The 20,994-nt window shown below is 42.0% G+C and overlaps 1 protein-coding gene across 1 annotated transcript in view; it reads left to right on the forward strand.

Moving 5' to 3' along the window:
* Positions 1-20,278, forward strand: part of KAT6A (lysine acetyltransferase 6A) — a 106,490-nt gene extending 86,212 nt beyond the window's left edge. The window contains exons 9-17 of the mRNA XM_007455487.1: positions 3,152-3,293; positions 4,789-4,950; positions 5,975-6,068; positions 8,596-8,827; positions 9,520-9,769; positions 11,169-11,786; positions 14,686-14,998; positions 17,082-18,945; positions 19,285-20,278. Coding sequence (XP_007455549.1) covers positions 3,152-3,293; positions 4,789-4,950; positions 5,975-6,068; positions 8,596-8,827; positions 9,520-9,769; positions 11,169-11,786; positions 14,686-14,998; positions 17,082-18,945; positions 19,285-20,278 — 4,669 coding nt within the window. The remainder of the gene's footprint in view (positions 1-3,151; positions 3,294-4,788; positions 4,951-5,974; positions 6,069-8,595; positions 8,828-9,519; positions 9,770-11,168; positions 11,787-14,685; positions 14,999-17,081; positions 18,946-19,284) is intronic.
* The last annotated feature ends 716 nt before the right edge of the window (positions 20,279-20,994 follow it).

Below are 20,994 nucleotides of genomic sequence, written 5' to 3' on the forward strand. Positions count from 1 at the left end.
ATATTATGCTTGCTTCTGTTTTATTAGTTTTCACATAATAAGGCCCAGTGAAGTTTTAAAAAAAATAATCAATAAAATGCCATACATCTTGCTATTCCAAGTAAACAGCTTGAAGTTGGCATTTGTCATTATTGTAACCTGGAAAAGTCACTGGTTCTTTCTCTCTTCCCTTCTGCTCCCTCCTCTCCCCCCTTGCCTTCCCCCTCCCCCTCTCTTCTCTTCCTTCCCTCCCTCCCTCCCTCCCTCCATCCCTCCATCTCTCTGTCTCTTTCTTATTTCAAAAAGCTCAGAATTTTGTTTAGGTGTTTTAGATTTACATTTGTAGGAAATATTTATTTGTAATATTTAGCTGTCACACTGAACCCATACTCAAGGATTCTTCTCTATCTTCATGTTGTAACAAGTTAAAATTGGTCGTTGAGAATTTATTTTATTAAAGTATAGTTGGTTTACAATATTGTATTAGTTTCAGGTGTACAGCAAAGTGATTCTATACATAATTTGATATATATTAGATTATTTTCCATTATATCAATAGGTTATTGCAAGATAATGAATATAGTTCCTTGTGCTACACAGTAGGTCTTGTTGCTTATCTATTTTATGTATAGTTTATATCTGTTAATCCCATACTCCTAATTTATCCCTTCCGCCCTCCCTTTCCCCTTCGGTAACCATAAGATTGTTTTCTGTGTTTGTGAATCTGTTTCTGTTTTGTATGTAGATTCATTTGTATTCGTTTTTAGACTCCACATATAAGTGATACCATAAAGTGTTTGTCTTTCCCTGTCTGACTTCACTTAGTATGATATTCTCTAGGTCCATGCATGTTGCTGCAGATGACAATGGTTCGTTCTTCATGGCTGAGTAATATTCCATTGTATGTATATGAGTGTATATGTACCACATCTTATGTTGATGTGCACTTGGGTTGCTTGCATGTCTGGGCTATTGTAAATAGTGCTGCTATGAACTTTGAGGTTCATGTATCTTTTCAAAGAGTTTTTGTCTTTTCTAGATATAGCCCATTGAGAATTTAGAACAGGTAAAGAATAGGTAAGTAGTAGAGTAGTTGCAGGGAGGAGGATGACATTAAGTACATTTATAGGGAGAACCTCATTCTTCCACCTTCCTTTGAAGAAGAAATTGTTCAAAATCCAAGATATTCAGGAAGACAGGCTGGCAGTTGTGGGTCATCTTTGAGACTCAGTTAATACAATTAGTGCCCACATTAGATGATGAAGTAAGTATACAACTGGGGCCATTTCATTTTGAGTTCTTTTTAGTTCTGGTGGTAAAGAAGGAAAAAGCTATTTATCCTGCTGTCGTTCCTTCTCTGAGTAGTTTGAGGCAACATGCAAAGGAAGTAAGCAGAGTGGCCTAGGAAGCCTTTCTTTTCTATGCTCTTGGCTCCTGCTGCTTTTATTTGTAATGTCAGTCATTATTTGTTCCACTCAGTACTTTATTTTGGAATGGCTTATTTTTGTACTAATGATATAATTTCGGGTTGTTTGAGTTTGACTAATATTAGATATTATTTTTGTGTTACATATTGTAGACAGTTAGAAATATTATATACCACAGCAGTTCCATGGAAGCTTTTAGTGTGCTGAATGGCAGTTTTAAAAATAAGATGTGGGATTGTAGAGAAGGAATTAATACACATTGTGAATCTCCAAGGGAGAAGAAAAAATTAATCACATGCCTTTTCCCACTTGAGCATGAAACACTTAAGTGTATACAGAGCTACTGTTCCATAATACTCCTGGGAAAGGCTTTAGTTGAATGTTAGATATTTTCAGATAAATATGCTTCAAAAGCTGCTTCTAAAGTAGAACTTGAAAAAATAGTTATGGTCTTCACACGTTAACAAAGCAAACATTTTTGTACATTAGTCTACTTTTTCTTTAATTCCAGATTAATCTTTTTAAAGCATAGCTATCTAAACTGATGGCAACTAAATTAATGAGGTTTTTTGGTTTTTAAAAAATTTCCTTCAGCATCAGTACTTATTTATATGAGGGAAGATACCGTATTTTATTTGGATTATATTTTTTGTCATATCATCCAGTATTTTCACATATGCAGTTTTCATTGTAGGATCAGATCTTAGCTTACCAAGGCGTGCTTACCAGTTTTGGACACAGTTCAGGATGCAGGGAAGCCTCTGTGCTGAGGATACATGGGGTGTATATTTTATAATAGAGAGCCATTGGGGGTCTTCTCAGTTCAGACTAAAATACATATAAAAGCCACTGGGTTTTAGTTTAGGTTATGTTCCTTCTGTTACTTTATGAACTGATCTCATCACTTTGTTGCCTAGCTCTTCATAAAAGGGACATTATAAGGAAGAAATCCTGTTAAACTACGGCTAAAATAGCAAGACTGTTGAATAAATATAAATGATATGACTATAACAGAGAATATGTGAATGAATAAATTGAAATTTTATTTCACCTTGAAAAATAGACTTTTGAGTTGCAGGATTTAATGTGATATTTAACTAGAGAGGAAGCCAGAATTTCAGGGGTGGAAGGAAGGAGGTAGTGTAGTATGTCCTAACTTGAAAGAAACATATTATAATTTTATACTTAAAAAGATACACAAAATCTGCTTTTGTAATACCTACTATATGTCCACCTTACTCAGCACTCTGTACCTAGTGTACCTAGCACAGGGGCCTGATAGTATTCAATAAATGTTCATTTTCTGAAATTAATGACTGAATGATCAAATGAAGGAAAAAAGAATATATAGCGTAACAAAATCTTCACTTATTGGTGTGTTCTCAAGGTAGACTTTACTTTTTACTTACTGGAGATTATCAAGGAGTAGAGAAGGTGAGATTTTCATATCTGTCCCGTGGGTAACTTAAAAAGACTGCAAAGTATTAGTCTAATAGGAAGAGCACTGAATTGGGTGAATTGATTCGCACCCCTGCCTTCTTGCCGTTAATTAGTTGGATCCTGTTATTCAACTTAGTTTTACCTTTAGTTTTTGCTTTTCCTTTTTTTCATTTGGTTAATGGGGATAACGATACATTCCTTACCTTTTTACCTGGGTAGTAATGAGAATCAAAAAAGAATAGTGATGAAAGTTTAAAGTCTTATAAAATATAAAGCCCTCTTATTTGTGTAATTATTTTTTACAGGCTGCCTAAGTTGTATCTCTGTGAATTCTGTCTAAAATATATGAAAAGTAGAACTATTCTACAGCAGCACATGAAGAAATGTGGTTGGTTCCATCCTCCTGCTAATGAGATTTATAGAAAGAATAACATTTCTGTCTTTGAGGTAAAGTAGAAGATGTTTAGTAGTTGTCTTCCTGCCCATTTCAAATACAGCGCCACCTGTACTTTAATTGCACAACTGGATTTGTTTTTGGAAATGTTATTTTACTGTTGTTCATTCACTATTGAGTCAGTAATTCAGCTGTATGAGGGAGAAGCAGAATTAGGCCAATCTAAGTGGTACCCAGTTCACAAGCTTGATCTCTGAATAAACTATTCTGTATTTCACTGAATCAAAGACATCAGTTGTAATATATCTTATTTTATGTACCACTGAGAAGGTAAAGGTACTGCTAATTATGATCAAACTCCATTTGATTATTAAATGCCAATGGATTTTACTTACGTTTAGATGTGATAAGATTGTGTCTTAGAATCTATGAAATATGACACTTAAATGAAAAGATTTCTACTGCTCTATTTAAAGGAATATTGTGTAGAGGTATGTGTAATAGCTGTATATTGAATAAATCTTAATATATTTCCTAACTGCATGATGGTTGTATGACTTACGCTACATCTGTGATTCTGTGTTGTTAGTAGTGGTTTTTAATTTCTTGATCTCAGTTCTGTGGTTTAATTGCCAAGTATTAATTGAGTACCTGCCATGTGCTCAGTTCTGTTAATTACTGTGATGATAGAATTTCAGATTGTCAGGAACTATTCCATCCCTCACTTTCTTCATCTTCCCAAAGCCTTTATTTTAGGTGAGGAATAGAGGAGCTCTTGACCTTGTGGGGAGGGAAAGGGTGTGGTGTACAATAAATTACTTAAATTGCTAAAGAAATTGCAGTCTTGAAATGTCAATGTCTTTGGGTCTGATGTAGGCAATTGTTGGCATTTTCATAAAAGAGCTGGCTCCAGCAGTGCCAAGAATTACAGGGGTATTGGGAGCGTGTAGCCTAGTCCTCCTGATCTTGGCCAACCGGAGTCCAAGAAATAACCTCACTTGCCAGGTTGCCGCCTAGGGAAGCTGCTTGGTGCTTCTGACAATATATAATAATCCCTTGAGTAGCTTTATTTGGGGGAAATCTCATCATGGCAGTCAGATTACATTGCTTCTAGCTGCTGGCACAGATTAAACTATAGTTTTACCTTGCTTTACTTATATGTATTTTAGAAGAGAGGTTGCATTTAGATCTTTTGTTGAATTAAATACTTTAGAAAATACATCGGATCAGCTTGCCATCTGAAGGATTCCTGTAGTCAGTGTTGTTATAAAAGCAAAAAGTGCTATTTTTAAAACTGGCCATCACCTCCTTGTCTAGACTGTTCATGCTTTGTTGAAGTGCAGTGTTTTATATATTTAGTTGTTTTAAAATAGCAGGCACTGTACTCTGCCGTTTCAAGGGACAGCTTCCAGGTCCATTTTGTTCTGAAAGCTGCCAGCTCCTCTTAGGCTGGACTGTGGTTACTCAACAGGTGCTTGTTTCTGATGTGTGTTATTCTAGAACTAGAGAGACACCCTGCTGACCATTTTGTCTATTTTTTTCCTCTAGGTTGATGGGAATGTGAGTACCATTTATTGTCAGAACCTGTGTCTCTTGGCAAAATTGTTTCTTGACCACAAAACACTCTATTATGACGTGGAGCCATTTCTTTTTTATGTACTAACCCAGAATGATGTCAAGGGCTGCCACCTTGTTGGCTATTTTTCTAAAGTAAGTATATCAGCTTAAATTTTTTTTTGAATTCATATGGAAATCTGAAACAATCTTTGCTGGTTCTCACTAGGAGACACTACAGGATGCAGCACCTCTGGGTGCCATCTAGCTTTCTGGAAAGGGAAACAGAAGGAACATTGAGAAACTTACCTGGTACCAGCAGGTGCCTGGTGCCTAGTAATGTTCAACAGACTGTACTGTGCTGGGAACATAAACTGCTGCTTACCCAGAGGGAAAGCTTTACCATGACTTCTACTCCCGTGGTGATGATAGATAGAACTCGTGAAATAAACAGAGTCATTACCTCTCTGAGTTCTTTCTCATTTTAAATCTCTTCCTAATTTGCATTTTAGTCATAGAAGTAAGAATTTTTAGGAAGCCATTTTTATTAAAGGGTATTTTCTCTCCTTCAATTTTTCATTCTCTTGGGGAGAAAAAAAAGTTTCTTTTGTAGTCAAACAATGTAAAAGATGTACTTTCATTTAAGCAAGCCCATGGTAGAATCTAAGTTTATAAAGATAGTTAAGTGAAAAGTCCTAGTTCTGTTATTAGGCTGTTTCAGTAGTTAAATATAATTTTAAATATATTGCTTGATTTATAAAAGTGTATTTATTCCCACCCTATGTAGCACCAAAAAGGGAAATAAAGGAAACTTTGGTGATGAATCATCCCACTTCTAGGGTGCCACACTGACACACCATTTGTAGCTTTGCAGATCTCTTGGGACTCAGATTCCTCTGTTCACCTCAGGCATTGACATACTGTTTTTGAGTTGCACATGGTGTTGGGTGGCGTCATTTCATTTTATATTTTTATTCTCCTGGTATGGTTGCTTTGTGGGTAATGGCAGTGACTTAACTGTGTCCTTTCTCCTCCCAGAGGGGTGTTTTTTTTCTTGATGTGCATTGCTATTCCCAAAGGACCAGGGCTGTGGTTTTGACTATTAGTATTTGTTTCTTAAAAATTAGCATCAGTGTTTAGTCTTACCAGCCAAAAACTTGGCTTTTGTTTTCTCCACCAGGAAAAGCACTGCCAACAGAAGTACAACGTTTCCTGTATAATGATTCTTCCCCAGTACCAACGCAAGGGCTATGGCAGGTTTCTCATCGATTTCAGTAAGGATTATAGTAACATAATTGTTCATTGTCTCTTCCTGTGGAGTGTGTGTGTGTGTGTGTGTGTGTGTGTGTGTATTTTTAAAGACTTGTAGATGTTTTATTGGTTGCTTGTATCTTTTGTCATACTGCTGAGTGGAACTTTTTTTTTTCTTTAAAATTAAGGGTACTTTAATTAATTAATTTATTTTTGGCTGTGTTGGGTCTTCGTTTCTGTGCAAGGGCTTTCTGTAGTTGTGGCAAGCGGGGGTCACTCTTCATCGCGGTGCGCGGGCCTCTCACTGTCGTGGCGTCTCTTGTTGTGGAGCACAGGCTCCAGACGCGCAGGCTCAGTAGTTGTGGCTCACGAGCCTAGTTGCTCCGCGGCATGTGGGATCTTCCCAGACCAGGGCTCGAACCCGTGTCCCCTGCATTAGCAGGCAGATTCTCAACCACTGTGCCACCAGGGAAGCCCTGCTGAGTGGAACTTTAAAGCCTAAGGCCGTGAACATTTTTTTTCTTTTGGTTGCATGTGAATATTTCAAAAATAGCTAATATTGGATGTGAGCTTCTGTGTGATCTATAGCAAATAGTTTTAATTTGCAGCTATTAATTTACAACAGAACTTAGTTCTGTTTTATGTAGTTAATTCTCACCACAATATTAAAACCACTGTAGAACTACTTAAATTAGTACTAATAAAGAAGTGCAGCACCTGCCCTCTTTTGATTACCCAGTTATCTGAGAAAATGTGTGTGTGCATCGTTTTTTTAGTTACAGGCTCTGTCTACCTCGTGGTTAAAAATATGCTATGCACCTTTAAAATTTTTAGAAGTAAATGATACAGTAAAAAATTTGAGTTAAAATTGAAAGCTAACAGTTCTAAAAAAAGGTTATTGTGGAACTTGCAATTTGTTGTTGTTGTTTTTTTTAATAAATTTATTTATTTACTTTTGGCAGTGTTGGGTCTTCGTTGCTGCGCACAGGCTTTCTCCTAGTTGCAGTGAGCGGGGGCTACTCTTTGTTGCCGTGCGCAGGCTTCTCATTGCGGTGGCTTCTCTTGTTGCGGAGCATGGGCTCTAGGCACATGGGCTTCAGTAGTCATGGCACGTGGGTTCAGTAGTTGTGGCTCACGGGCTCTAGAGCGCAGGCTCAGTAGTTGTGGCACATGGGCTTAGTTGCTCTGCGGCATGTGGGATCTTCCCGGACCAGGGCTCAAACCTGTGTCCCCTGCGATGGCAGGCGGATTCTTAACCACTGTGCCACCAGGGAAGCCCTGCATTTTGTTTTATACATTGATAATCTTGCTTAGAAAGTAAATGTATGTTTGAGGTAAATTTTATACTGATTATAAAATAGTGGTATTCGAGGGCATATTTTCCCTCAGAAAATTGCTAAAAATAATATTTAAAGGAATAATATTTAAATAACTAATAACATTTAAATAATATTTAAAGAAGTAATGGTTAAACTAAGGATTTTGATACAGGAAATTCTTCTAAATATCAGATGATTACGTCACTAGTATTAATTCTCATGCAGACCAATGAAGCTTATTCTACTTGGCCTTAGACTGTGTTCCTGACTATATTTTACTGGAAATATGTGCCATTGGTTATTTTTTACATTTTCTTGGTGGTTTTTTTTCCGACTAATAGTAGAGGGTAAAACTCAGATTATTTCCTTTAATATCAGTGTAAAGTATACTTTAATATCAGTATACTGTTTTGAAATAGGACTCACGATTGGACATGTATGCCATTAAGTAGCAAAGTCAGGGGAAGATATTTTATTATGCATTTATTAGTCATTTTTTGAGATATACAAATAATTGTATGATTACAGTATTTGTTTTTATTATAAAACATTATTTTAATGTAATGTATTTTCCCACATTACCATTCTTAGACTGATTTCCCTTAGAATTTATGCCTTTCTTTTCCTGTTCTTGAGACTCACGCACTGGACAAGAGGACAAAGTAATACCACCACTCACAGTGACACTCGCACACTGACATTCTTGTTCACCAGAAATTAGGGTGATAGGTAATTGTGAGGAGAGCTTTGGTTGAAGTGAGAAATCGTCATCTAAATCACTCACAGAAGAACTGCAATCTTCATAGATAGGGTTATGTAAAAATTAAAGGCATTCTTTTGTATTGTGCAGTTCGTGTAGATCTGTTGCCATCTAGCGGTCTAAATAAAACATGCAAGGGTGGTTTCCCCTCCTTGTACATTGAATAAAAAGCATTCTTGCCTATTAATGTGAAGTCCTGGTTTTTAGCAGTTTGAATATTCTAACAGTGTGATTTATACTAGCTGTAGACAAAGTAATACTGACTTAATGTTCGGTGTGTACAAATTATGTAAACTTCCTGCAAATTTGTTTTCAAGTGATTTTGTAATTTTGTTCTTTTTCTTGAAGGAATTTACCTTTGAAATTATAGCGTTTGATACTTGGATTGATTGTGGAAGAGGGGCTTGTTATTTTTGTAAATTGCCCTCTTTTAGGATCTCTGACATATTTGTGATTTGGGGGTTTCTTTAGGTTATTTGTTATCAAAGCGTGAAGGCCAAGCAGGGTCTCCAGAGAAACCGTTATCCGATCTAGGTCGTCTTTCCTACATGGCTTATTGGAAAAGTGTAATATTGGAGTGCCTTTATCACCAAAACGACAAGCAAATCAGCATTAAGAAGTTAAGTAAGTTGACTGGAATCTGCCCTCAAGACATTACTTCCACACTCCACCACCTGCGAATGCTGGACTTCCGGAGTGACCAGTGAGTATCACATCCCTTTGTATAACCTTTGAAAGATAATTAGGTAGAAGGTTTTGGATCGGACAGCCAAATTACCAATTAAAGGACATAAACTAATACAAATGGTGTACTTGTACTGAGACATCATTTTCCTTTCTGTATTTTATACTATTGACCATATTTTTTTTTACAACTTTTTTTCTGGTCTTCCTTCTTCTAACTTTTGTACCTAAGCTACTGAATCTTTTATTTTATTTATTGGGAGCTCCTTCACAGTACAAGAAGTAACAACTGTAGAAATAGTGTCAAATAAAATACACCCTTGATTCATTTCCATCCAAATGGGACAAAAGAAATACAGGTCAAAGGAAAGACAGCTTACCCTTTTCTAGTGTGTTGAGAAAAGGTCACAAAGAAAGGAGGCATTTGGGCTGGAAAGATGGAGAGTAAAAGAGTACAGGAGAGTAGCAGAAGTTTCAGAGGTGGGAAGTATAAGAATGGGAAGTGGCTGAAACAACCTCATCCCTCACTCTAGTTGAGTGTGAAGTGTTTGTCCAGTTCATATTCTGAGCCATCTCAGTGGTGGTGTCTTCCCAGGCAGGCTTTTTGTGAAGCATTTTTATCTCCAGGGCTTTCTGAGGGTGTAGCTCCATATTCATTGTTTGGTACTCCTTGTGCATCGTTGATTGCTATAAACTTTTCTCTGGTTTCAGATTTGTGATTATCCGCCGGGAAAAACTGATCCAAGATCACATGGCAAAGCTTCAGCTGAATCTGCGGCCCGTGGATGTAGATCCAGAGTGTTTGCGCTGGACTCCTGTCATAGTCTCCAATTCCGTCGTATCAGAGGAGGAGGAAGAGGAGGAGGAAGAGGAGGAGGAGGAAGAGGAGGAGGAGGAGGAGGAGGAGGAGGAGGGAGAACAGGAAGAGCCTCAGAGCCAGGAAGGAGAATTAGAGCCGAGTGTAAGGGCACGAATGGTCCCTGTTGTTGATGATACAAGAGCATATTTTGGTTTTCATGAGTGTTTGTGATGTACCTATAATGATATCTTAAACCAACACCATAAATTCACATTAGAATTTCTGAGTTTATTTCAGTGATAGAAATTTCAGGAAGACTGGGCTTTGTTTACTTCTTTCTATATTTTTAAGCCTTGTATCATTAGGAAACCTTCAAATTTGTTATAATTTGTTACTTATGAGTAAATATTTCTTATCACAGTGCCAATAAGCAGCTAAATTTGAAGCTGTATAGGAATTGAGGAATCTGAATTGAATCTAAATCTGACCAATGTTTAAAATAAAATGAAGATGCATTTTCCTTAAAACATTAAGGAAATAAACAGATGCATGTTTTCTAATAGAGCACCAAATAGTTCAGTGTCTCTAGCCATTAAAGGGTTAATGAGGGACTGTACTCCATTACATCATTTTCAGTATTTGTCTTCATGAGTACTTGTCTCTGTTCTTTTATTTATTTATTTTAAAATTTATTTCATTTTTTTTTTCGCGGTACGCGGGCCTCTCACTGTTGTGGCCCCTCCAGTTGCGGAGCGCAGGCTCCAGACGCGCAGGCTCAGCGGCCACGGCTCACGGGCCCAGCCGCTCCGCGGCATGTGGGATCTTCCCGGACCAGGGCACGAACCCGTGTCCCCTGCGTCAGCAGGCGGACTCTCAACCACTGCGCCACCAGGGAAGCCCCTGTTCTTTTTTTTAAAGCAGTGCTTTTCATCCTTTAAAAATCTGTGTCCTCCTTTGATAAACAAAGTTTCATGCCCCTGTTTAGTGTAATTTTCAAAATAAAATATTCAGAATAAAATAAGTCAAAATAATTACAGAAATTTTCTTTCATTTTTTGAGCATCCTCTTTCTCTTACCCATGCCCCAGAGTCTGTCTCTTCTGTTTATAAATTTGTTTCTGAGAAATTTCATAAACTATCTCATTTAACGTTTACTAGATTATAAGAATAATAATATTCACTTTGTTTCTTGAATATGGTATTGTATAGCAGTTAAGAGCACTGACTCTTGGGTCAGACTGTCTGGGTTTATATCCCAGCTTCTTCATGTGCCATTGCATGACCTGGGGCAAGTTACTTACATTTTTTTGTGCCTCAGTTAACGTCATTTGTAAAATGGGGATATAATAATAATAATACTTAATGTAATTGGTGTGAATTATACCCATATAGCATTTAAAACAGTGCCTAACACATAAGAGATATTTGTTAGCCATTAAATAATAACTTTCTCTTTAAAGCTCTGTTTTCATTTTTTATCTCAGTATTTAAAAGGTCAGAATAGGAGATATAACCAAATAAGACTGAAAATTAACCACCATGGTTTTATTTTCTAACATCAGGTGGGGAAGTCTGCATCTCGTGAGAACAAAGAACAAGATTCTTATTCTTCAGTAGAAAGTGAAAAGAAACCAGAAGTTACAGCACCAGCCAGTTCTACGCGTCTGAACAAACAGGTCCTTCCCCGAGACAGTCTTCCTGCCAATAATCAGCCATCTCGGAGAGGCCGCTGGAGGAGGAAGAACAGAAAAGCCCAGGAGCGCTTTGGTGATGAGGATTCAAAACTGCTTTTGGAAGAGACATCAGCTCCTCCGGAGCAGTATGGAGACTGTGAGGAAAAATCAGAAACCTGCCAAGAACAGTACACGGAAGGCCAGGAGCAGTCGGCAGCCTCGCAGGAGCAGCCGAGCCAGGACGCGAAGCCAGACGGTCCCAAAAGAAGACCGAGTGAGGGGCTCGAGCTCTGGCGAGGACCGCTCAAGAAAAGCCCCGAGCCTCTGAAGTGTGGGCTGCCAGAAAGCCACGACAGGCTGCCCCGTCGCTACAGTGAAGGTCGCTACAGCGATGGGGACAGGGCCCTCCTGCGGGGCTGCAGCGAGAGCAGTGAGGAGGAGGGGGAGCCCGAGAGCCCGCGGTCCAGCTCGCCCCCGGTCCTCACCAAGCCCACGCTGAAGCGGAAGGTGGGGCCCGTCTCTGTGCTGTCCTGGAGTTAACCCATAGTGTGTTAGCCTTTCAGCTTCAAGCCTCAGTATGTTGCAGCATGTGATGTTCACAGTGAACATTTGAAATGTGCACATGACTTCTTTGGTTCGTGGGAGTTCACTTAGAAGTTATAAACTTATTTAAGGGCTGGCAAACTGTTTTCAGCTTGCTAGTTTGATTTCAAAGTATGACTTTTCAGGGATTTAAAAAAAATGTATGGGGACTTCCCTGGTGGTCCAGTGGTTAAGACGCTGCGCTTCCACCGCAGGGGGCACCGGTTTGATCCGTGGTTGGGGAACTAAAATCCCGCGTGCCACGTAGTGTGACCAAACACAAACAAAACGTACAGATTAGAAATGTTTCTATTAGAAAAGGAGAGGAAGCCACTACACAGTTCGATGGAAAGTGGGCGTAAGGGTGCCCTGCATTGCGATGCTCGGAGTGAAGCCATTCTTCTCACCCCAGGTGGTACTGTCTCTCCTGTCTTTCCTCCCTTCTCGCTCTCCTCTCCAACCCTCCAGTGGTTTGACTTAACTTTGTTTTAAAAGTATTTTCTAAACTATATTTCATCATCTTGCAAAGGTTGAAATGATAGCCAGATTGTTAGTAAACGCTGTGTGATGATGACAGTGAATTCTGTTAATCTGTATACCAGAAATCTCCCAGGCTATGGGGTGAACTTTAAACATTGCTGCAGACCAGCCAGACTGAAGTGTGTCAGCTCTGGATGAGCCATTCTGTGCTAATGAGGTGACAGCTTTCATCCAGAGCAATAAAATCATTCTTTTCCTTAGCAGAACCTTAAAAAAAAAAAGAAGATAGAGCTGTTTATTAAAGAATGAGCTTTCCATTTTAGAACAGTTTTAGATGTACAAATTTATTGCAAAGAAAGTACAAAGAGTTCCTATATTCCCCAGTTTCCCCTATTATTAACCTTTTACCTTGGTATGGTACATTTGTCACAGTGAACCAGTACTGATGCATTTTTAGCTAGAGTCCATACTTCATTCAGCTTTCCTCTGTTTTCCCTAATGTCCTCTCCTGCCCCAGCACACCACCTTACGTTTAGTCGTCTTGTCTCTTTAGGCCCCCTTCTTGTTGTTGACAGTATCTCAGACTACTTGTTTTTGAAGGCCTTGCTAGGTTTGAGGAGTACTGGCTACATTTTGTAGAATGCCCCTTATGATAGTAAAATGGGGTGATGGGTTTTGGGGAAGAAGGCCCCAGAGGTAAAGTGCCATTCTCATCACATCATAAAAGGGTATCTGCCGTCAGTCCGTACCGATTACCAAATACAAGGGTATTTGCTGTCAGTGTGACTTCTCACTGTTCACGTTCACGTTAACCCCGGTCGCCTGGCTCCAGGTATCAGGTTGGTCAGGTTTCTCTACTGTAAAGTTACTCCTTTTTTCAAACTCTTTTCCATACTGTGTTCTTTGGAAGGAAGTTTACTGCCTACAGCCCACACTTAAGATACAGGGAGTTACGCTCTACTCCCTAAGAGCAGAATATTGTGTTAATTATTTGGAATTCTGTTTGGGGAATTTATCCATTTTTCCCCATCTATTTCTTGATTCAAGCATTTATTTATATCAGTATGGACTCATAGATATTTACTTTATACTTCAAGTTATAATCCAGTTCTACCATCTTACTAATTTGTTGCTCAAATTGTTCCAACCTTGGCCATGAGGAACTCTTTCAGTTTTGCTCCTGTGTCTCTTCAACATACATACACTCAACATTGTGAAGTGTTTTTGGTTTGTTCTGTTTTGAGCACTTCATTACATTCTGGTTCTACAACGTGTTCCAGGTTCATCTTGTGTATTTCATGCCCCAGTCCTATGATCAGCCATTTCTCCTCAGAGCAAGTCCATGTTTAACCTAGTTTGAAAATTGTGTTCTCAACTAGAAAACTAGTAAATTTGACATGAAGAAAAAATGATTAACCTGCTGTTCGTTATGTGACCATGAAGAATATATCTTTGCCATCCTAGGCTTATATTGCCTTTTTATAAAATAAAATTGTGCTGTTTGCCTGTGTAAAAAGAGAATACTATAACAGGCAGTGAGATCATGTACAGGATACTTTTCAAGTTTTTGAAGAGATTCACTTGACTAGGAGTCAGAAACTGTTTTACAGCCATTTCTCTACTGACGGGATATGACCTTAAAGCAAGTTCTGTAAATTCTCTGGCCTCTCTAGAATGAATTAGATCAGTTTTGGTGATACAGTATTATTTTGTGATATCTTTCATGTGATTCAAGGTGTTAGATCAACCCTAGTACAAAATTGTGCCTAATGTTCCAGGTCCCAATAACAGAGTTATTTTACTTCTGAATGCTCACGGACACCAAGGAGACCTGTACCCTTTCCCAGGCTCCACTGTAACTCTTTGTGGATAACCTATGAAAATGGTGTACTGCCTTCCTGATGGTTCTGCTGACCTGCACAGTGGAGCTGTGAGACGAAGAGTGTTTTATTTCTTTTTTTCTTTTGAGGAAAAGAAAAGTTAAGGGACTAGCCACTATGTCATTTCTGAAATAGGCAGCTTCCCTAGGGTGCTAAATTTGACTGAACTGTTAGTAAGGGAATGTTAATATCTGCTCTCTAGGCATGCCTGTCTATTCTTTTACAAAGTTGTATTCAGTGATACTTTGTATCTGTGGCACTTTATGTATGTATAGTATCTTACTATAGTATTTTTTATCTTTTACTATAGTATTTTGAAATAATATTCAAAATGTCTTTTGGCAAACGGCCTATTCATTTTGTATGTGCTAATTCTAGCAGGTTTAAAAACTATTAATCATGTTACTAATGGAAGTGATAGCATTCATTACTGTAAATAAAATGCTCCTTTCTCTTTTAAATAGAAACCAATTCTTCACCGAAGAAGGCGAGTCCGAAAGCGCAAACACCACAATAGCAGTGTGGTCACAGAAACCATTTCTGAGACCACGGAGGTCTTAGACGAGCCTTTTGAAGACTCTGACTCCGAGAGGCCGATGCCAAGATTAGAACCCACGTTTGAGATTGACCAGGAGGAAGAGGAAGAGGATGAGAACGAGCTCTTCTCTCAAGGGTACTTCCGTCACTTGTCCTCACAGGACGTTCTCAGGTGTCGACCCGCTTCTAAGAGGAAGTCTAAAGACAGAGATGAAGACGAAGATTCAGATGATGCTGATGGTATGTTTTGCAGAGCTGTTGCTTACTGTGGTTTTCTTGTTGTGAAAGATACAGCAGTGATAGTGGCAGACCTCCAACAGAGAGGGCTGAAAGGCAGACACGACCCACTGGGCAAGTGCAGAATGACTTGCAGCCTCTGAAGAGTTGTATCAAGTGTACTCATCCTCATTTTCTCACTTAGTTTTCTGTCCTTTTATAAAAGTGCTTTTTCGTAGTTCCCCCTTCAACTCAAGACCTGTTTTTGCCTCTGCAGAAAATATCTTGCTGTTAGGAAATTGTTCTTTTGCCTGCTCCTTTCTCGGCCATTATCTGAATCTTTAGTCAATGGGTATCTTAGACTTAGCATCAGGAAGATATTTAATTAATAACCCTTTACTGGAATGTGCAGTCTATAGACCTGGCCTGTTTTGCTAATTGTGTATGCTGAGTGCTTAAAATAGGCACTCAGTAAATATTGTTAAATGACTAAGTGCTTAGAAGTTGTTCTCAAATAAGGTCAGATTCATGTAAATTGGACTTGCTTCAGATCTGTTCCTGAATCATAAATCTCTAATATGTCTTACTCAACAAGTGGTTAAATTTCTGATAAAAATGGTAACAGTACCTCAAAATAAGTTAAATTCTATGGCATAGCTAAAAATCCACCGATTAGACTTGTTGTCATTTCCTTTTTAGAGATGGAAAAAAATGGGCTTAGTTTGGGACTTGGGTCCCAAACTAGCTGTTCACGTCTAGCCTAAAGTTTCTGCCCATGTGTCGTGCTGCTTCCGTCTGCAGGGCTTGCCTTGCTGGGGTCAGATTGAGCTGCTTTGCTTTGCTGGGCGAATTTGTAGGAATCTTGTTGTCCATGCTTGGTACATAAACCTGTAGCTTTTATGTACTAACCAGTTGGGCTTTTATTCTCCTTTTAAAAATAAACTGACTCAATTTCAAATCTAGTAGACAACTTGCATATTCTTCAGTCTCATACTTTTGTATAATAAATACTTTTAATATAGTAATGACTTAAGTTTTTTGCTTTATCGTGCATGATTTTCCAGAATTTTATTCTGTTATATTTTGAGATGTATAACTAGGAAGCTAAAAATTTATTTTGTAAAACATGTGGCACTTTAGTAAAATTCTGTCTTGGATCATCATAGATTAAAATAGTATCCTATAAGTTCCTGTTGGACAAATTTTTCTCTAATGTAGACATTTCCTTTGTTTATTTTCAGGTTGTTACTGCTAACTACCTTTTCAGTCCCACCAGTGCCCCTCCCCCTCAATCCTATTAAAAAATAGGATTTGCTGGTCTTCTCTTTAAAAATTAATGGGAAATGTGGATGTACTTAATACCACACCAAACTGTACACCTAAAAATGTTAAAATGGTAAATTTTATGCTGTGCATATTTATAGTTTTTAGAAATAGAAAAAATCAATGGGGAGAAAATAATACTAATAGTCAAATTTACTTCTGATAAACCGTTGTCATTGGTACATTAACTTTTGCTTCAGGTCAGTATTTGTCCGGGTACATGCCTTGCAGCTCTTCCTATACAAACACAGCATTGGCTGGGAACTGTTGGTGTAGGGTTGCTCAAACATGGCCTGGAGTAATTGGCTTGATATTACCTGAAGTAATGATATTGTAGAAACTAAGAAAACCAGAGTAATAATATAAATTGCAAACAGTGGTGGGGGGAAAGAAGGAGAAATGAGCTGATGTGTAATTTACACAATAAAGACAGCTTGTCTAAAGTAGCTGTAGGAACTATTTAGTATTTGCATCCTTATAAAGCTTATTTTCATTTTAAAGATGGTGAAACTGAATATTAAGAGTAACTCTCCAAAGCCATGCAGTTGGTGATGATAAATCTGAACCTAGTGGGTGGGCCAGGATCGTTGTTCTGCCGGTTCACTGTGTGACTTTAGAGGATATCATGGAATGGGTGTCTCCTTTAGATCCTTAACTTGAAAGTGAAGATAGGAGTTCAGGATGATTATTAAAATCATTTCTGTTGTACGTATGGTCTCAGAAAGAGGCACTAAAAAATACAAGACCCTGTAATCTGTTTTTATTTTTTATCCCTCCTGTGCAGACACTCCTATCCTAAAGCCAGTATCTCTTTTGAGAAAATGTGATGTGAAGGATTCTCCACTTGAGCCAGATACGTCCACGCCCATGAAAAAGAAGAAGGGATGGCCCAAGGGCAAGAGCCGCAAACCAGTCCACTGGAAGAAAAGACCTGGTCGCAGGCCGGGACTTAAACTGAATCGGGAGCTGGCAGCCATTTCTACTCGAGAATGCGTTGTTGAGCCTGTTGTCCCCCTTCCTGAGCCTGGACGTGAACCCCAAGTTCAAGAGAACCAGGAAGCTGTTGGACCACGAGAAGACTTGCCTTTAAGGGAGGAAAGGAAGGAAGGGGAGGAGCTGCCCCTGGAAGCGGAGGAGGGGGAGGAGGGGGAGGAAGGGGAGGAGGAGGAGGACACCACCAGCAGTGACGTCAGGGCGGCCTCTCCGGCGGACAGTTGCAGCCCCGAGACCGGAGCCAAGGGGCCCGAGGTGGGCGAGGAGGAGGAGGAGCCCCACGCCCCTGTGGGGCAGCAGCCGTCGGAAGAGGGGCCGCAGGAGCTGGGCCAGTGTGCACGTGAGGAGGAGGAGGAGGAGGAGGACGCCGCCGCTGCGGAGACCCAGCAGAGCGAAGACCGCGACGCGGATGATGAGGACGACGGCCACCTGGAGTCCACAGAGAAGAAGGGCCCGGGGGAGCAGCTGGCTGGGGGCGACGTCAAGGAGGAGCACGGTGGCCAGGAGTCTTTTTTAGATCCTGATGTGCACGGCAGTCGGGAGCACGCAAAAGACAAGGAGGAGACAGAGCCGGATTCCGAAGAAGAGCAGACTTCCCACGAAGCGTCCGTGGTCTCGGAGCACATGCCGGGCTCTGAGGACGACCACGAGGAGGACCCCCACTCTAAAGACGAGCTGCTGCAGCTGAAAGAGGAGGCGGACATCCCTCACAGTGACCTGGATCTGGAAACCGTGCAGGCCGTGCAGTCTTTGACTCAGGAGGAGAGCAGCGAGCATGAGGGCGCCTACCAGGACTGCGAGGAGACCCTGGCGGCCTGCCAGACCCTGCAGAGCTACACCCAGGCAGACGAGGACCCGCAGCTGCCCCTGGTGGAGGACTGCCACGCCTCGGAGCACAACAGCCCGCTGTCTTCTGTCCAGTCCCACCCCAGCCAGTCGGTGCGCTCGGTCGGCAGTCCCAGCGTGCCTGCCCTCGAAGGGGGCTACACCCAGATCAGCCCGGAGCAAGGATCCCTGTCCGCACCGTCTATGCAGAACATGGAGACCAGCCCCATGATGGATGTGCCTTCTGTATCGGACCACTCCCAGCAGGTGGTGGACAGCGGCTTCAGCGACCTGGGCAGCATCGAGAGCACCACGGAGAACTATGAGAACCCCAGCAGTTACGACTCCACTATGGGCGGCAGCATCTGCGGGAACAGCTCCTCCCAGAGCAGCTGCTCCTACAGCGGCCTGTCGTCCTCCAGCAGCCTCACCCAGAACAGCTGCGTGGTCACCCAGCAGATGGCCGGCGTGGGCGGCAGCTGCAGCCTGATGCCGCAGAGCAGCGTCCCGCCCGCCGCCGCCACCTGCAGCATCAAGTCCCCTCAGAGCTGCGCAGTGGAGCGGCCTCCCAGCACCCAGCAGCCACCGGCGCCCCAGCCGCCCCCGCAAGCGCCGCCCGCCCCGCCACCGGCCCCGGCACCAAGGTCCGCCCCAGCCTGTGACCCCGCCTCAAGGTCCGCTCTCCGGCCTGTCCATCGGCCCCAGCTCCAATTTGAGATCCGCCCACAGGCCCGTTCATCATCCTGCCCGGCTCAATCCAGGCCCGTCCAGCAGCCACGCCCACAGCTTGTCCATTGGTCCGATTTCGACCCGATCTCTACTAACGGCCCGTCAGTCACCCAGCCTGGCCTCGCCCCGGACCCCGCCCCCAGTAGTCCCTGGGTTCCGCCCTGCCTAAAGCCACGCCCCCCAGCCGGCTAGTGGGCCAGACCTCAACTCCCCGCGTGCGCCCTCACCAGGCTGATTAATTGCGATAGGCTGAGACCAATGCTGACCCCGACGCGGTCTCCCACCTCCCGCGCCGGCCTCACCGAGCTATCATAGCCCGAGAAAAGTTTCTCGCGGAGTCGGCCCTCCGCCTCTGAGCCGCGGACGCCTGGAGGAAGAGAGAACTGAGTGAAGCCGTGGTGCCCGGCCACGACCTCTGGCCCTGTCACTGCCCCTTTGAGGCCCAGACTTACCCGGGGCGAACGGCGCCCCCAACGCCCGCAGCAGCAGCAGCAGCAGCAGCAGCAGCAGCAGCAGCCCCCACTGTCCCAGTGCAGCATGAACAGCAGTTTTACCCCAGCGCCCATGATCATGGAGATCCCAGAATCTGGAAGCACGGGGAACATCAGCATCTACGAGAGGATCCCTGGGGACTTTGGGGCCGGCAGCTACTCCCAGCCGTCAGCCACCTTCAGTCTAGCCAAGTTGCAGCAGCTGACCAACACCATTATGGACCCTCATGCCATGCCTTATAGCCATTCTCCTGCTGTGACTTCCTATGCAACCAGTGTTTCTCTGTCCAACACGGGACTGGCTCAGCTGGCTCCGTCGCACCCCTTGGCTGGGACGCCTCAAGCACAAGCCACCATGACGCCGCCCCCGAACTTGGCCTCCACTACCATGAACCTCACGTCCCCTCTGCTGCAGTGCAACATGTCTGCCACCAACATTGGCATCCCCCACACTCAGAGGCTGCAAGGGCAGATGCCAGTCAAGGGGCACATCTCCATCCGCTCCAAGTCCGCGCCCCTGCCCTCCGCGGCAGCTCACCAGCAGCAGCTGTATGGCCGCAGCCCACCTGCGGTCGCCATGCAGGCTGGCCCTCGTGCGTTGGCTGTTCAGCGTGGCATGAACATGGGGGTTAATTTGATGCCAACCCCTGCCTATAATGTCAATTCCATGAATATGAACACCTTGAACGCCATGAACAGCTATCGGATGACGCAGCCCATGATGAACAGCAGTTACCATAGTAACCCTGCCTACATGAACCAGACAGCACAGTATCCTATGCAGATGCAGATGGGGATGATGGGGAGCCAGGCCTATACCCAGCAGCCTATGCAGCCAAACCCTCATGGAAACATGATGTACACGGGCCCCTCCCATCACAGCTACATGAACGCTGCTGGCGTGCCCAAGCAGTCACTCAACGGACCTTACATGAGAAGATGAGCAAGACGAACTTGCAGTTAAAAACTTAAATATATATAAATAAAGGAACCTTTTATACTGACAAACCAGAGAAAAATGGACCTTTTTTCCAGTTAAAATATTGCTGTAGATTTAGAGGAATTTTTCTTTGGTTTATTTTATTTTTTAGAAAACCTGGTCTTCTCTTTTTTGGGGGGTTCATTTTGTTCTGGGTTTTGGTTTTCTTCACAATCTCGAACATTTTACAATAGAACTCATCAAAAAATGGATTTGGGGACGGGGAAACATGCACAAAAATCTTTTCATAAGTAAAAAGAGCCTTACTTTCTTTACACACCACATGGACAGACTTTGTGTAAGAGTGAATTATCTTTATTTTATTTTAAGATGTATGTTTCCCCTCAGTGTTTGCAGCTCCCAATGTTGTCATTTTTAAATGTTATATATACATCTCGAGGGTTAGCCAGACCCTTTCCTCCACACCCAGCCTTTCATTCCCTACTTCATTCCAGCAGGAGGCACTTACGGGAGACTCGGACGGGGACATGGAGAACAACCCAAGCTCCTTAAACTTATTATTATTGTTAATATTATTATTATTATTAATAAAGTGAGGCAGGAAAATGCTTCTCCTATTAAAATCCCCTCCACTCCCTACACACACACGCACGCACGCACACACACACCTCTTGAAACCTTTCCCCAAGAATGTTTCTATAAGTGAACTTCATTGAAAT

Source organism: Lipotes vexillifer, unplaced genomic scaffold (assembly GCF_000442215.2).
Source record: "Lipotes vexillifer unplaced genomic scaffold, Lipotes_vexillifer_v1.1 scaffold414, whole genome shotgun sequence".
NCBI lineage: Eukaryota > Metazoa > Chordata > Mammalia > Artiodactyla > Lipotidae > Lipotes > Lipotes vexillifer.